The sequence below is a fragment of the Cornus florida genome, unplaced genomic scaffold (assembly GCF_030987335.1).
Source record: "Cornus florida cultivar Cherokee Brave unplaced genomic scaffold, ASM3098733v1 CherokeeBrave_3.0.0_Hap2_Chr06, whole genome shotgun sequence".
In the NCBI taxonomy this organism is placed as follows: Eukaryota; Viridiplantae; Streptophyta; class Magnoliopsida; order Cornales; family Cornaceae; genus Cornus; species Cornus florida.
The window spans coordinates 91,109,489-91,127,742 of record NW_026775576.1 but is presented as its reverse complement, the minus strand read 5'-3'; the positions used below and the strand labels follow the sequence as shown (position 1 = coordinate 91,127,742).

The 18,254-nt window shown below is 33.6% G+C and overlaps 1 protein-coding gene across 1 annotated transcript; it reads left to right on the top strand.

The window, feature by feature from the left end:
- The first annotated feature begins 10,992 nt into the window (after positions 1–10,992).
- Positions 10,993–11,878, top strand: LOC132315023 (protein RESPONSE TO LOW SULFUR 3-like). The gene has a single exon (XM_059813780.1). It carries the CDS (start codon positions 11,324–11,326, stop codon positions 11,681–11,683), a length of 360 nt encoding a protein of 119 aa, XP_059669763.1. The 5' UTR covers positions 10,993–11,323; the 3' UTR covers positions 11,684–11,878.
- The last annotated feature ends 6,376 nt before the right edge of the window (positions 11,879–18,254 follow it).

The window sequence follows — 18,254 nt, the reverse complement described above, 5'->3', positions numbered from 1 at the left end:
TCTTCCAAGGCTGTTGCCCTTGGAACTTGCCTTTGTCATTCTGCCGGTGACCATTGCCATTCCCCTTTTCAGCTGACTGATTAGTAGAGTCTTTATCTCCCCGCTTCTCACCACGAGCCTGTCTGATGTCCACAGTCAACTGATACTGTTGTAGAGCGGCGTCTACCACCTGAGCATATGTAGTATAGGCTGGACTACCTGTAATAGCTCTCTTGATAGACCACATCAGTCCCTTGACAAAACTGTTGCGCTTCTTCTCCTCTGTATCCACCTCATCCGGTGCAAAGAGAGACAAGCGTGTGAACTGCTGCTCATACTCCGCCACTGTCATGTTTCCCTGCTGCAGACTTAGAAACTCGGTCTTCATAGCTGCCCTGACGGCATAGGGAAAATATTTCTCATCAAAGCGAGCACTGAACTCATCATAAGACAATGTCATCCTCTCCTCTGAGGTAGTAACTGACTCCCACCACTGTAGTGCATCCCCAACTAACTTGAAAGTAGCAAGCATCTGCTTCTGAACCTCCGTGCACTGAACCAAATGAAGATGACGCTCAATGTCATGCTTCCACTGGTGAGCTGCTCTCGCATCGGTTGAGCCTGAGAACACAAGTGGACTCCCCTTTGTGAAAGAGCTCCTAGCCTTTCCCCAAGAATCCGTCTGAACCACTGGTGCTGTTACAGGTGCCCGCTGAACCTGGGGTTGGTTTCGGAGTGCAGCTGTTACCCCAGCCTCTATAGCCCGAGCAACGAGGTCATTGAGGTGAGGAGGAATCTCTGGATCTCTGTCCCGACCCTGAGTCTGTTGAACTTCCTCCTGCTCCTCCTGAAACCCTGGCATTTGCTGCTCTTCTTCTATTTGTTGACGCTGTAGGAGATATTGTTGCCTACGTGCCGCTCTCATTTCCTTCCTAGTTCCTTGCATGTTCTGTCCATTTCTAGCGTTAACCATCTGTTAACACGACAAGACAGACATCAGTACCATTTCTATATGAACCATAAGGAATACAATGAATCCTAACTTAAGCTCTATTCAAGAGAACGCTACGCGGAAGACTTAATACGAAAACATCCTAGAGACACTTGAACCTGGAGTGCTCTGATACCAACTGTGATACCCCTCGGATCCGAGACACGGGTTGATCAGGCCCAGGCCCAAACCCGAGGGAATATCAAACAATTAATATGTTATAGCGAACATAGAATATAAACTGAATTAAGAAATGAAAGTTTAAAGCTGAAAAGAAACTAAAAGATACTCCTTAAATAATTAAATACTTAAAGTTGATAAACCAAATATCCATAATTTGAACAACTCGGGAATCCATCTCTAGTGGACCCCTAATAAAAATCTCACATTAAATGAAAGTAAAAAGAAAGATAAAACCCAAATCCAAGATCTGGAAAGAAATCCTACATCGTCGGTAGAATGGAAGATCGTCTCGGCACAGCACGAACAAGCTCAAGCCTGGAACTGACGTACACCTGAAAAATAGGAGTGGGTCAGGCCCACGAACAAGTTCTATCCTACTACAATCCAAGCAGAGACTCGATACGCATGTACATTCTAACCAACTCAACAATAGCTAATAGTCCATACATATGTATAATCACACTACAGGACTCTCACTGGACTATGGAGAAGGTCTCAACCTGAATAGAAGGTAACATGCGAAAACGCACCCATAGGTGGGCATGAGTACCTAGACCTAACAGGGTACACCTCAACCTCCCATATCCAGCTACGCATCCTACTGCATATACGCTCCCTAACCGATGACTCAGAGACTCAAGCTCATATCGCGATACCATAAAAATATATTTAAAGTCCGATCCTAACTATCCATCAAGAATCCAGTTAGTCATTCAGCTTGTGCAGCTTCTTTGACTTAACTTAAATAACAAGTAATCTAGTTAGTCATTCAGCTTGTGCAGCTTCTTTAACTTGAGCATAAGTAGGATTTATTTTGAAATCCATTCCTTTATTCCATGTAGGTAGGATGTAGTATTTTTTTAAACTAATCCGTCCCTAGTATGTCACCGTCCCATACCGGTGCATACAATCCATCCATCCAGTAGTTGGCAATACAAGTATATATGTAAATACCAACTAATCCATAAATTCCACAATTGATAATAATATATTACATATAGGCATCAATTGTTCCACAATAACTGGCAAAATTTAAATAACTGTTTACATTAATTAATTCCATACAAGGCATAATAGAACTTTGTAAACTAAAATGCTTGTCTTATACCACCGTTGCATGATTCTCTCATAATTTATTGCACAGAGAATAAGTATAGACATCCTTTAATCCGTGCTAATCATAATCAAAATATATATTTGGACATGCTTAGTTTATACCGCTACATAATTATCCAAGAATTGATATTATATTTAACACATGTATAAATCAATTTATCATCTATAAGCATATAATAATTCTGTAATCTGACATGCTTATATTTCACCACTGGAACATGATTGAAATCTATAAAATCATCCTCGACAAAATTGCCAAAACCATGTTGAACAATTTTGTACCTTCACATTTAAATAGTATACTAACTTGTGCAAGAATTCTATAATGTTCAAACTATAATACAAGGTGATTAATTATGCATTAACAAGGCTCTTGGGAGATTTAATTTGCTCTTAGACACCTATGAAAACCTCCATTAAGGCTTTGAATTAAACTGGAACCTTTAAAATCCAAGTACCTAAGCAAAACTCTCGCTGAAACTTAAAAAAAAATGGAAAAACCACATTGGAGCCGGCTCCAAAAATAAGTGGAGCCGCCTCCACCCTATTGGAGCCGCCTCCAATAACATATGGAGCCGGCTCCACTTCAATGGAGCCGCCTCCATTGAAGGGTGGAGCCGCCTCCACTCCTCCCAGCCTCCGTCTTCTCCGACGCCGGTTATTTTCTGACATTTTGATCGTCTGCCCTCCATTCTTAAAGCTCCTAGGTGTCTAATACTAGGTCTAGTGTGTTCCAGAATTAGTTAAACTCTTAATTCATCAACCAACATCAATTAGACTACAACCTATGCAAGAAGGACCTAAACCGGAACAACTACTCACTCATGATCATACTGTTTCAAGTGATCACCCATGCGAACCAGATTAAGTTTAATATTTTCCCAAGGTGTTCCAGCGTTGATTAAATCCTTAATTATTTAATTAAAATCAATTAAAACATAGAGTAAAACATGGGTTTCACAAGAAAGAGTTCAAAGTAAACAATAACCAACTTATAAACACATTTAAGTTTAGCTATTTCAGACATGCAACCCCAGTTTAATTTTAAACCTTTATATATCCCTGGAATTGTATTAGAGATGCAAAGAACACGAGCCTAAGGGAGAGAGTTAGGATTAGAACTTGCCTTTGAGATTTCGGTTAAAAATCCCAACGTCGTCTTCGTAAATTTCTCCGGCAAACGGCCGTAATCCTCCTATGTTCCTTCTCTGCCTCCACTGTCGTGAATAGGGTTTTCTAAAAACCCTAGGCAGAACTTAATACGTATATTTATAAGTTTATATAAAACCTAAATTCAATCCAAACCCTACAATGAATCTAGCCGGCCCATAGAAAATCCTAATTAAATCTACGTCGGCTACCAAGACTTGACTTCTAAAACAAAACCCTAAAGTAAACGTTAACTAAACCCTAATGTAAATCAATTAAGCATTTAAAAGAATTAAAATACAAAAATACAATTAACTAATCAATTAAATAAATTAAAACACCATAATTCAAACAAGTCACAATTAAGTCAAATCCTTACAAAGTCAATTAAACATAATTCAAAAACAATTAATGAACAGATAATGAACAGAAAACAATTAATCAACAGAAAGCGATTAAACAAAATACCAGATAATGAACAGAAAATAATTAATTAACAGAAAGCGATTAAACAAAATACCGAGACTATCCTTTTGAAAATTTGGGGTATTACACAATCCAAGTCAACTTAAAAAAAAATAAATATTAAAATATTAAAAAGGTAAGTAAAATATGTTACGTATATAATTTATATATATCTTTATTAAATAAATAAATTATACATATTCCATTATTTATTAATGGATTATTCAATAATACCTAAGTTACCATAATATTATAAAGTAACTTAAAACATAACACGTATCAAATCTATGTATATTTTTATTATTTAAATATAAAACATATACATTAGATTAAATATTACTACCTAAGTTACTATAAAAGTAATTAATAAATTACCCATTATTTATTAATGAATTATCCAATAATACTTAAGTTACCATAATATTATAAAGTAACTTAAAACATAATACGTATCAAATCTATGTATATTTTTATTATTTAAATATAAAAAATATACATCACATTAAATATTACTACACAAGTTACCATAAATGTAATTAATAAATTACCTATTATTTATTAATGGATTATCCAATAATACTTAAGTTACCATAATATTATAAAGTAACTTAAAACATAACACGTATCAAATTTATGTATATTTTTATTATTTAAATATAAAACATATACATCAGATTAAATATTATTACCCAAGTTACCATAAAAGTAATTAATAAATTAGTTTCCCCTTTATATATGTATATATAATATATATCTATATATATACATACACAATTATCCATGGGTAATAATCCATACCCATCCAACCTCCTATCCAAGTAGTCCATGGGATCCAATTGGTTGGCCCATTGCTACTAACTATAACCATAAAAGAAAAATAAAATAAAATAATAAAATAAAAGAAAACATTCAATTTACAATTAATCAAAATACCATTTAAGCACATAATATAATTAAACAATTAACACATAGACAAATACAAATAAATTAATCAAAACACCATTTAAGTACATAATCTAATTAAACAATTAACACATAGACAAATACAAATAACACATAGATACATAATCAAATACTCAAGTAACATTTAATTCAATTAAATCCATAAACAATTAGTCAAATAATCAATTAAATAATTAAAAATTACAATTAAAACAAATAAATAAATACCGAGACTATCTTTTTAAAATTAAGGGTATTACAAGATCAAAAATATTTTTCTTAACTAATTTTGACAGACGCTAGTGTAAGTACAATATTAGGTCCCACCGACTTGATTGAAAGATCCGTATGAGCCAACATCATTTTACCACGTGTAACGAGATTACAAATCATTGATGCCTTATATTCTACAAGATCTCGGAGAAATCTGTTGATTTTTAAAGACTTGCGTCGTAATGGGTATCATATTTAGACCGCAAATGAAAGAAATGCGGAATATCTTTACATTACTTCCATTACCTTATGCAAGAAGCTGATATTATAAAAATTCCATGTTTTCATTTATAGGTTATACTATACAATTATTAAGACAATTGAGTCAAATGCTGTGACATATAAAAAATCTTGTGACCTAAAACTTTTTATACTTTGGCATGATCGACTTGGTCACCAGGGGAGTACAATGATGTGTCAAATTATTGAAAATTCACATAGACACCCACCAAAGGATTAAAAAATCATCTTACCAAATGATCATTTATGCATTGCCTGCTCACAAGGTAAGTTGATTATTAGACCATCCCCTTTAAAAATCATTGTTGAATCTACCAATTTTTACAATGAATTCACGGGGATATATGTGGACCAATTCATCCATTTTGTGGACTATTTCGCTATTTTATGGTCTTAATTGATGCCTCAACACGATGGTTACATGTTTGTCTGTTTTCTACTCGTAATGTTGCATTTGGTAGACTTCTTGCTCAAATCATCAAATTACGGGCACACTTTCCTAATCACCCAATTAAAACAATCCGTCTTAATAATGTTGTTGAATTTTCTTTTCAAACTTTTGATGACTATTGCATGTCAGTTGGAATTAATGTTGAACATCATGTTGCACACATTCAAACTCAAAATGGTATGGCCGAATCTTTTATTAAAAGACTTCAGTTAATTGGTCGTCCTTTACTATGCGAATAAAATTACCTGTTTCTACCTGGGGACATGCCATATTACATGCGGCATCATTAGTTTGTATACGACCAACTGTTTATCATAAGTACTCACCATTGCAGCTTGTTTTTGGTCAATAACCAAATATTTCTCACATTCGAATTTTTGGTTGTGCTGTATATGTTCCAATTGCACCACCCCAACGCACTAAAATGAGTCTTTAACGTAGACTTGGAATTTATGTTGGTTTTGATTCTCCATCTATTATTAGATATCTTGAACCCCTGACAGGTGATGTCTTTAAAACACGATTTGCTGACTGTTATTTTGATGAGGCTATTTTCCCACCATTATGGAGAGAAAAGGCACAACAGCAACATAATATTACTTGGAATGCCCTGGAATTGTCTCATTTTGATCCTCGCCCAAATCAATGTGAACGAGAAGTTAAGAGGATCATTCACTTGCAAAATGTTACAAATCAATTACCTAATACATTTACTGATACAAAGAAAGTAATAAAATCACATATACCAGCTGCAAATATTTCAGCATGAATTGCTGTCCCTGAGGGACCTTCTGTCAGTAATGCAACAAATGCATCCAAAACACACCTGAAGCGTGACAGACCAGTCGGTGCAAAAGATACTGCTCCTCGTAAGAGGAAATTACAAAGAAAAATTGGCACTCCTGAAGAGGCCACAAAAGGAGCAACTGATGATGATATGACCCAGGTACCTAAAATGATGAAATAATAAATATTGATGAGATAAAGGCAACAGATGATGATATGGCCCTTGAGGAGGCAAAGGTAGCTGAAAATGATGAAATCTCACTAAACTATGGAATGAAATGGAATAGAAATGAAATTGTTGTCGACAACATATTCTTATATGTCGTTACTCTTGATATTGATAATGAGGATCTGGAATCTCAAAACGTCAAAGAATGTCGATGAAGAAATGATTGGCCAAAATGGAAAAAAACTATACAAGCAGAACTAAATTCATTAGCTAAACGTGAATTAATGTTGAACATTATGTTGCACACACTCATACTTAAAATGGTATGGCCGAATCTTTTATTAAAAGATTTCAGTTAATTGGTTGTCATTTGCTTATGCGAACAAAATTACCTGTTTCTACCTGGGGACATGCCATATTACATGCTGCATAATTAGTTTGTATACGACCAACTGCTTATCATAAGTACTCACCATTGCAACTTGTTTTTTTTAATAACAACTAAATATCTCTCACATACGAGTTTTTGGTTGTGCCGTATATGTTCCAATTGCACCACCCCAACGCACTAAAATGGGTCCTCAACGTAGACTTGGAATTTATGTTGGTTTTGATTCTCCATCTATTATTAGATATCTCGAACTCCTAACAGGTGATGTCTTTAAAGCACGATTTCCTGACTGTTATTTTGAGGAGACTGTTTTCCCACCATTAGGAGGAGAAAGGCACAACAACAACATGATATTACTTGGAATACCCTGGAATTGTCTCATTTTGATCCTTGCACAAATCAATGTGAACAAAAAGTTCAGAGGATCATTCACTTGCAAAATGTTGTAAATCAATTACCTGATGTATTTACTGATACAAAGAAAGTAATAAAATCACATATACTAGCTGCAAATATTCTAGTACGAATTACTGTCCCTGAGGGACCTTCTGTCAGTAATGCAGCAAATGCATCCAAAACACGCCTGAAGCGTGGCAGACCAGTCGGTACAAAAGATACTGCTCCTCATAAGAGAAAATTACAAAGAAAAATTGACACTCCTAAAGAGGTCACAAAAGGAGCAACAGATTATGATATGGCCTAGGTACCTAAAATGATGAAATAATAAATGTTGATGAGGCAAAGGCAACAGATGATGATATGGCCCTTGAGGAGGCAAATGTACCTGAAAATGATGAAATCTCACTAAATTATGGAATGAGATGGAATAGAAATGAAATTCTTGTCGACAACATATTCTCATATGCCGTTGCTTTTGATATTGATAATGAGGATTCGGAACCTCAAAACGTCAAATAATGTCGACGAAGAAATGATTGGCCAAAATGGAAAGAAGCGATACAAGCAGAGCTAAATTCAATAGCTAAAAGTGAATTATTTGGACATGTAGTCCAAACACCTGAGGGTGTTAATCCTATTGGATACAAATGGGTATTTGTATAAAAGCGTAATGAGAAAAATGAAATCATGAGATACAAATCCCGACTGGTAGCTCAATGTTTCTCACAAAGACCTGGTATTGATTATGAGGAAACATATTCCCCTGTGATCGATGCACCCACATTTAGATTCATAATATATTTGGTAGTGACAGAAAGATTGCATATGCATCTAATGGACGTGGTTACAACATATTTATATGGATCACTAGATAGTGATATTTATATGAAAATCCCAGAAGGATTTAAAACGCCTGAAACAAAACCACGTAGTATGTACTCGATAAAATTATAACGATCCTTATATGGATTGAAACAATCTGGACGAATGTGATACAATCGCCTTAGCGATTACTTACTCAAAGAAGGGTATGTGAACAATCATTTTTGTCCATGCATTTTTATTAACAAATCAGAATCTGGTTTTGTTATTGTTGCAGTATATGTTGATGATCTGAATCTTGTGGGAATATTTGACAAGATTGAAAAAACGGCCACTTATTTAAAAAAAGAATTCAAAATGAAAGATCCCGAAAAGACAAAATTCTGCCTTGGGCTGCAAGTTGAGCATTTTTCGAGCGGTATTCTCATCCATCAATCAACATATACAGAAAAAGTTCTGAAATATTTTTATATGGATAAAGCCCATCCATTGAGCTCTTCAATGGTTGTCCGATTACTTGACATCAAGAAAGACCCTTTTCGTCCTCTAGAGGATGATGAAGAACTCATTGAGGAGAATTAATGTATGACGTTTCACGTGAGTGGTCTCGTCAACTACTTTCATACCGATCCCTCGCCTTCTAGTTTCAATGCCAATCCAATCTATGAAAGGCGGCGCAACGGAAAAAATAAAATAAAATAAAAATAAAAAAATACTAAAAATCTTGAATGTAGTAATGAAATGGTACAAGATACTAATTAAGATTAGGAATCACAAAATATTATACTGGAAGTATTACGTTTTTCTAGATTATAATGAATTTGAGGAGAGAGAGGTGCCAACTAGCTCGAAAATGATCAAAGTATATCTTAGTTTAAATTTATTTATATGTTATACCAACAAATAATTAAATAATATATAAACAGAGACATTGTTAAAATACATTTAACACTCAGATTTTAACTTTTAACATCATTCACAAATTATCTATATGCATTGATATACATAACAAAGTCTAATTCCTAATTATTTGGGTTCATTGCATTAAGCTTGTTTTTGTTTATATAATGTCTAAAATAATTTTTTTACAGGGTTGTTAAGATGAATGAGTGAAAGTTAAGTGAAATGACTAAATGAGACACTAATAAAAGTGTGAGAGGAAAAATTAAGTGCAGCACTTATGGATTGAAATTTTAGTATACATTGATCGACAAAGATGATTATTTGTAATAGAAGGTAAGAGATTACTGTTAAAAATGATTTTAAAAAAAGGCTAAATATAGTAAGAGATTACTGTTAAAAATGATTTTAAAAAAAGGGCTAAATATAGTGATGATTTGGCCAGTAATAGAAAATTTTGAAGAGTAAGAATTCATATTACCATTTATATAGAAATAAGATAGAAATGATGGGGCTTAAATACTTTCCAACGTCTTATATTTAAAAATATGATTCCAAAATAGTTTAAGTGACTCTATACAAATACGAATACGCCCTAATAAGAATGACAATCACAATGATCATAATTGTAGATAGAATATCAAGTAACATTTTTAATGCGTTGTAAATTGTAACGGGTATAAAACCTATTTGGAATTCATTACATAAAACCTGCTTTGTTTTGTTTATATCATGTATAATTTTTTGTGTTTATATTTAAAGTCTGTTTTTGAGGATATATTTTCCCTATTCAGCAGGTTGCCAACTAGACCTCGCGCCTCGTGAGGTCCATCAATCCACAAAATTAATTTGTGAATCCAATCCTTTGGTAGTCTAAGTGATAGGATCGACTTCAAGCCTTTACACCCTTCACTCCATTAATTTACTAACCTTTAACAATCTTGCTATATAAAAATAATAATAATAATAATTCTAAATCCAAGACAATGCTTCCGAAAAGTAGAAGTACATTTTTGTCCCGTCATCATATTATTGACTAGACAAAGTAAAAATAAGGGCTTTCAATTTTTTAATTTTTCAGAAAGCAGGGTTTTTATTTATTTTTTTAATTTTTACAATTAAAAATTTACAAAAATCTGCTTTGTTAAACTTTTTTGAAAACTAAAAAGACAATTATTTGAAAATAATATTTTATTTTATAAATTATTTAAGAATTGTTTTTAGAGTAATAAACCAAGCAAACTCAATATTAATATTTTTGTCAAGTCCGTATATTATAAACTAGACACCCCTCTTGAAGACCACCACCTTGATAATAATAATTAAAAAAATAAAAACATAGAATCTATTTGGTTCAATTTTATTTAAAAACTCAAAAAACAAAAAATTATTTACATAAAAGGACAGTTCTTCTATAAAAAAAATTGTACAAATAGAATTTTTGTACAAATGGTTCTAGTCTCCCAAGAACATGGATTCTTGCCATGACTGCAAAAAAAAAATATATATATATATATATATATATATATATATATATAATTGGCCCATACCCTTTTCTTTGAGTAGGCTCTACAAATGGACCGTGTCTAGTGAACTTGCTTGGAAAAATACCAGCACTCTTTTGAGGACTGTTACCCATCACGGTCCATGGTCAATTTGCATTTCTCAAATTTTTTTGTCCTCAAAAAACAAATACACAAAACACACCTCATATGCATTACATACATACACACGCACGAAATAGGCAAGAAGCTGCAGCTAACAAATACAGAAAATTCAAAAAAACAAACCCAAAATTCCATATGAGGTGACGATTCTGGAATTAATGGGTTCACTGGATGTATAATGACCAAAAAAGAAGCAAAGTGCAGACGCCATCTCTCTTATTATTAAATAACTAATAAACATCTTGCTTCCTATAAATCAGATACATTGAACCTGGATATCTTCTTTTGGGCCTATAAAACGCCCATCAACTCCTGATTGCTAACCGAAAACGCAGTCTTTTCTGATCTTACACACAGCCTTAGCATCTCAGTCCCTTTACCATTCCTATTATTTCGGGAAATGGCTTCAACCATAGCGGTGTCCTCTGCACAGACGAAATCGCACCGCCGGACTCCGTCACCAGCGGCGGAGGCGGAGGAGGTGTTGATGAAGAGGAACGAGGAGTTAGAGAGAGAGTTGAGGAAGAGCGTGGAGAGAGAGGAGAGGACGAGGCGAGAGCTGGAGAGGACGTTGCAGAGGCTGAGGGTGGCGGAGGATGCGGAGGAGCGGCTCTGCTCGCAGCTCGGCGAGCTTGAGGCCGAGTCCGTCGACGAGGCCCAGGCGTATCGGGCTCGCTTTTTGTCATTAATGAATCAGCTTTCCGCTGCGCAAAAGCTTCTTCAAACAGCTTCGATTAATTCTCCTCTCCCCAATTATTGAGATATATATATATATTGTATACACGCAATCTTTCATTTCAATTTTAATTTTTTTTTCCCTATGCTAGCGATTCTATGTCAACCGAAAATGTTAGTCGAAAATTTTGATTAGACTATTAGGTAGGAGAATTATTATTCTCCTCAATATGAATATGTACACAAGTTTTGAGTAAAATTTATTTATATTTTTGTGATCTGTTCATGGCTAAATCGATAATATTAGGTTAATTTCTTTGTCTAAATACTCTTAATTTGACCTTTTCTTTTCTTCCAATAATACTGACATATGTTTAGATTAGAGAAAATTTTGAATTGAAAGTTTAAAAAATTTCTATCAAATATAAAGAGTTGGCATTACTGCATAAAATGTCTATCAAATATAAAGAGTTGGCATTACTGCATTTATGCAAATCTTGTGCGTTTTGGTTTAGTTTTATCAACTCATACTAAACTATCAAAGTAGATGATTAGTTTTGGTTTAGTTTTATCAACTCATATTAAACTATCAAAGTAGATGGTTAGAATTTGAGTTTCAAAGGGCAAAGTGGATCTACAATCTGTATTTTTTGCTGGACCAAAAAATAAAAATAAAAATAAAAATTCATACTCCACTGTAGTACATAATTGACTTTCTGTATTTCTCCAAAACTATTTTCAAAAACCAAGCCAAATAGTTCCATAATTTTGAAATTCACCCGTTGAGTCCAGGACGAAGAAATGTATTTAGCCATATTTTGAATAGTCCACCAATAAATAGCAGCAATAATCATTAACAATAGTAAGTACGGCCACATGGTTGAGTGTTTATTTTATTTTATTATATATATATATATATATATATATATATATATTAAAGAACATAGTTTAATGTTTGATTAACTAATTTTTTTTCAATTTCAAATTGAATGCAACAATTATATGCAATCCATTCAGAAAAATAAATAAAATTGCAAGAACTCAGCGTTCAGAAAAAGAACAAAATAACAAATGTGTTTGGAAACTTGAAACCAAATAAATATTGCAATTAACAAATAGAATGCAAGAGCAATGACAAATTTAATATTATTATTTTTTTTCACAAAAAGAATACTATATATAGGCCGCCATAGTTGAGTAAAAAAAGAACCCTTTGTGTGACAAACATATATTGTAGATCTTCTTTCAGTTCATTTTGAATAACTTTCAACTTCGATAAATTAGTAATTATTAAAATAGTAAATAAATTGCTTTTTGTTATATATATATATGATTATGTTGGGGTCCATTTGTACTTGTAAAGTGATATGAAGCATTGGTGCGCAGTTTGTTTATCAAGCTGTTTGTTGCCTATGTTTTTTGCAGCTATAAATAGACACCATCTGTATGCAATTATGAAGTGGAAGAAACGAAATAAGCATATCTCTCGTATTTACATCTCACTCTCTCTCATCTTCCATATTTCATATTTGTTTATATATATATATATATATAAACAAATATGAAATATGGAAGATGAGAGAGAGTGAGATGTAAATACGAGAGATATGCTTATTTCGTTTCTTCCACTTCATAATTAATATTAGATTTATAAGACGTTATCAGTATGAGCTCTATCTATCTGTGATTTGAAAAAGAAACTCTTTCTCCCTCTTTTTATCTTAACTATATATCTTTTTTGTGATATTAATTTTGATAAATTGTAGGGTTTGTTTGCTTTATCGAAGAAAATTGTATTTCTGATTCTAAAAGGTAAGAAAATTTTAATTATTGATTATTGTTTATGAAATTAATTTGTTTACTTAAGTGATATATGTGCTCATACTATGGTCGGTTGTACCGTCTTTATTATTTAATGATGGTCGGTTCTACCGCCTTTATTATCTACTAATTATGGTCGGTTCTACCGCTTTTATTATCCACTAACTATGGTCGGTTCTACCGCCTTTATTATCTACTAAATATGGTCGGTTTTACCGCCTTTATTATTTAATGATGGTCGGTTTTACCGTCTCTATTATCTACTAATTATGGTCGGTTCTACCGCCTTTATTACTTAATGATGTATGACCGGTTTTACCGTCTTTATTATTTAATAATTTATTCATTATGGCTGGTTTTACCGCCTTTGTTGTTTAAATAGTTCGTACTATGTTAATGTTTCATTTAATACCATTTTATTTATTTATATACTATGCTAAATTGTATTTCTATCTTGTTGTCCCGTCTAGTTATTCTGAAAATGTCAAACTTGACAAAGCTAAAATTCGTGGGCTTGGACATTTCTGGCAAAAAATTATTTGTCTTGGATTCTGGACGCTCAGATCTATTTAGATGTTATGGGCCTCAGAAACACAATTAAAGAAGAGAATGATGCATCATTACAAAATAAACGAAGGCTATGATTTTCCTTCGGCGCCATATTAGTGAGGAGTTAAAAACTGAATATCTCACTGAAAGAGATCCACTGAGTTTGTGGAAAAATTTGAAAGAAAGATATGATCATTAAAAAAACAGTTATCCTCCCAAAGGCCCAAGCTGATTAGCAGCAACTGTAGTTGCAAGATTTTAAAACTATAGCTGAATATAACTCTACCCTATTTAAAATCAGCTCTACACTGAAATTGCGTGGTGATACCATCACTGGTGAACTTTTGTTGGAAAAAACATTAACCACATTTCACGTCTCGAATGTACTCTTACAACAACAATATCGAGAACATAGATTTGAAAAATATTTAGAACTGATATCATGTTTACTTGTGGCAAAGCAAAATAACGAGCTTTTGTTAAGAAACCACCAGTCTCGTCCAACTGGATCGACACCGATCCCTGAAACATATGTTGCTTCATCCCGTGAACGTGGACATGGTCGTGGTGGTAGAAATGGCTATAATAATGAATATGGTCGTAGTAAAAATAACTACCATAATAATGAATATGGTCGTGGTAAAAATCACTCATATTACCGTGAACGATATCAATTCTCAAATTTTCGTAATTAGAGATCCACACCATATCCCCAAAGGAGAGATTATAATGAAATGAAACAAGTAAAAGGGAAGGATGTGGCTCAAACTCCCAAGGCACGTGATAATACTTGTTATCGGTGTGAAATGACACCGATATTAGAAAAACTCTCTGTTTTTTCTTCTGGGTTATATTATACAATCATTAGAATAATTGAGTCAAATGCTGTGATACATAAAAAATCTTGTGACCCAAAACTTTTTATACTTTGGCATGATCGACTTGGTAACCAGGGGAGTACAATGATGTGCCGAATTATTGAAAATTCACATGGACACCCACTAAATGATCAAAAAATCATTTTACCAAATGATCATCTATGCACCGCCTGCTCACAAGGTAAGTTGATTATTAGATTATCTCTTTCAAAAGTCATTATTGAATCTCCCCCATTTTTACAATGAATTCACGGGGATATATGTGGGCCAATTCATCCACCTTGTGAACCATTTCGCTATTTTATGGTCTTAATTGATGCCTCAACACGATGGTCACATGTTTGTCTGTTTTCTACTCGTAATGTTGCATTTGGTAGACTTCTTACTCAAATCATCAAATTACGGGCACACTTTCCTAATTACCTAATTAAAACAATCCGTCTTAATAATGCCGTTGAATTTTCTTTTCAACCTTTTGATGACTATTGCATGTCAGTTGGAATTAATGTTGAACATCCTGTTGCACACATTCATACTCAAAATGGTATGGCCGAATCTTTTATTAAAAGACTTCAGTTAATTGGTCGTCCTTTACTTATGCGAATAAAATTACCTGTTTCTACCTGGGGACATGCCATATTACATGCTGCATCATTAGTTTGTATACGACCAACTGTTTATCATAAGTACTCACCATTGCAGCTTGTTTTTGGTCAACAACCAAATATTTCTCACATTCGAATTTTTGGTTGTGCTGTATATGTTCCAATTGCACCACCCCAACGCACTAAAATGAGTCTTTAACATAGACTTGGAATTTATGTTGGTTTTGATTCTCCATCTATTATTAGATATCTTGAACCCCTGACAGGTGATGTCTTTAAAGCACGATTTGCTGACTGTTATTTTGATGAGGCTATTTTCCCACCATTATGGAGAGAAAAGGCACAACAGCAACATAATATTATTTGGAATGCCCTGGAATTGTCTCATTTTGATCCTCGCCCAAATCAATGTGAACGAGAAGTTAAGAGGATCATTCACTTGCAAAATGTTACAAATCAATTACCTAATATATTTACTGATACAAAGAAAGTAATAAAATCACATATACCAGCTGCAAATATTCCAGCATGAATTGCTGTCCCTGAGGGACCTTCTGTCAGTAATGCAACAAATGCATCCAAAACACGCCTGAAGCGTGACAGACCAGTCGGTGCAAAAGATACTGCTCCTCGTAAGAGGAAATTACAAAGAAAAATTGGCACTCCTGAAGAGGCCACAAAAGGAGCAACAGATGATGATATGACCCAGGTACCTAAAATGATGAAATAATAAATATTGATGAGATAAAGGCAACAGATGATGATATGGCCCTTGAGGAGGCAAAGGTAGCTGAAAATGATGAAATCTCACTAAACTATGAAATGAGATGGAATAGAAATGAAATTGTTGTCGACAACATATTCTTATATGTCGTTACTCTTGATATTGATAATGAGGATCTGAAATCTCAAAACGTCAAAGAATGTCGATGAAGAAATGATTGGCCAAAATGGAAAAAAAACGATACAAGCAGAACTAAATTCATTAGCTAAACGTGAATTATTTGGACCTATAGTCCAAACACCTGAGGGTGTTAATCCTGTTGGGTACAAATGGGTATTTGTACGAAAGTGTAATGAGAAAAATGAAATCATGATATACAAAACCCGACTGGTAACTTAAGGTTTTTTACAGAGACCTGGTATTGATTAAGAGGAAACATATTCCCCTGTGATCAATACACCCACATTTAGATTCATAATACATTTAGCAGTCATAGAAAGATTGCATATGCATCTAATGGACGTGGTTACAGCATATTTATATGGATTACTAGATAGTGATATTTATATGAAAATCCCAGAAGGATTTAAAATGTTTGAAACAAAACCACGTAATATGTACTCGATAAAATTACAATGATCCTTATATGGATTGAAACAATCTAGACGAATGTGATACAATCGCCTTAGTGATTACTTACTCAAAGAAGGGAATGTGAACAATCATTTTTGTCCATGCATTTTTATTAATAAATCAGAATCTGGTTTTGTTATTATTGTAGTATATGTTGATAATTTAAATCATGTGGGAACATTGGACGAGATCAAAAAGACGGCCACTTATTTAAAATAGAATTTGAAATGAAAGATCTCAGAAAGACAAAATTCTGCTTTGGGCTACAGGTTGAACATTTTTCGAGCGGTATTCTCATCCATCAATCAACATATACAGAAAAGGTTCTGAAATATTTTTATATGGATAAAACCCATCTATTGAGCTCTCCAATGGTTGTCCGATCACTTGACATCAAGAAAGATCATTTTCGTCCTCGAAAGGATGATGAAGAACTCATTGGTCCTGAAGTGCCCTATCTCAGTGCGATTGGTGCTCTTTTGTACGTATCTTGCAAATTGCACAAGACCTAACATAATTTTTTCAGTTAATTTATTAATAAGGTACAGTTCTGCACCAACCCACAGACATTGGAATGGAATCAAACACATATTACGATATCTTTGTGGCACAATTAATATGGGATTGTTTTATTCAAAATCACCAAATTCTCAATTAATTGGATATGCAGATGCCGGCTATCTTTCTGACCCACATAAAACTTATTCACAAACAAGATATGTGTTTACCTGTGGTAGCATTGCTATATCATGGCGATCTATGAAACAGGTAATGATTGCAATTTCTTCAAATCATTTTGAGATACTCGCAATTCATGAGGCAAACAAGGAATGCATTTGGTTGAGATCAATGATCCAACATATTCGAACAACATTTGGTCTCTTATCAATAAAAGATAGTCCAACAGTATTATATGAAGATAATGAGGCATGCATTGCACAGATGAAAGAAGGGTATATTAAAAGTGATAGGACCAAGCACATCTCAGCAAAATTCTTTTATGCACATGAATGCCAGAAAAAGGTGATATTGATATTCAGAAGATATGTTTATATGAAAATCTAGCAGATCTATTCACTAAAACGCTTCTAACTACAACATTCAAGAAGCTAGTATATAACATTGGAATGCGTCAACTAAAGGACCTTCAAAGTTGAATTAATGCAACAATGAGGGGGAGAAATTAATCAAAAATGTATTGGGTGGTACTCTTTTTCTTTCGTTCAGGTTTTGTCCTACTGGGTTTTCCTGGCAAGGTTTTAATGAGGCAGTTTTAACCTATGCAATACCATTGTCAAATACACAAGAATACTGTATTCTTTTCCTTCGCTAGGGTTTTGTCCCACTGAGTTTTCCTTAGCAAAGTTTTAACGAGGCATATTTTTACTATAGTTTTGTGGACTCCAAGGGGGAGTGTTATATATATATGATTATGTGGGGTCCATT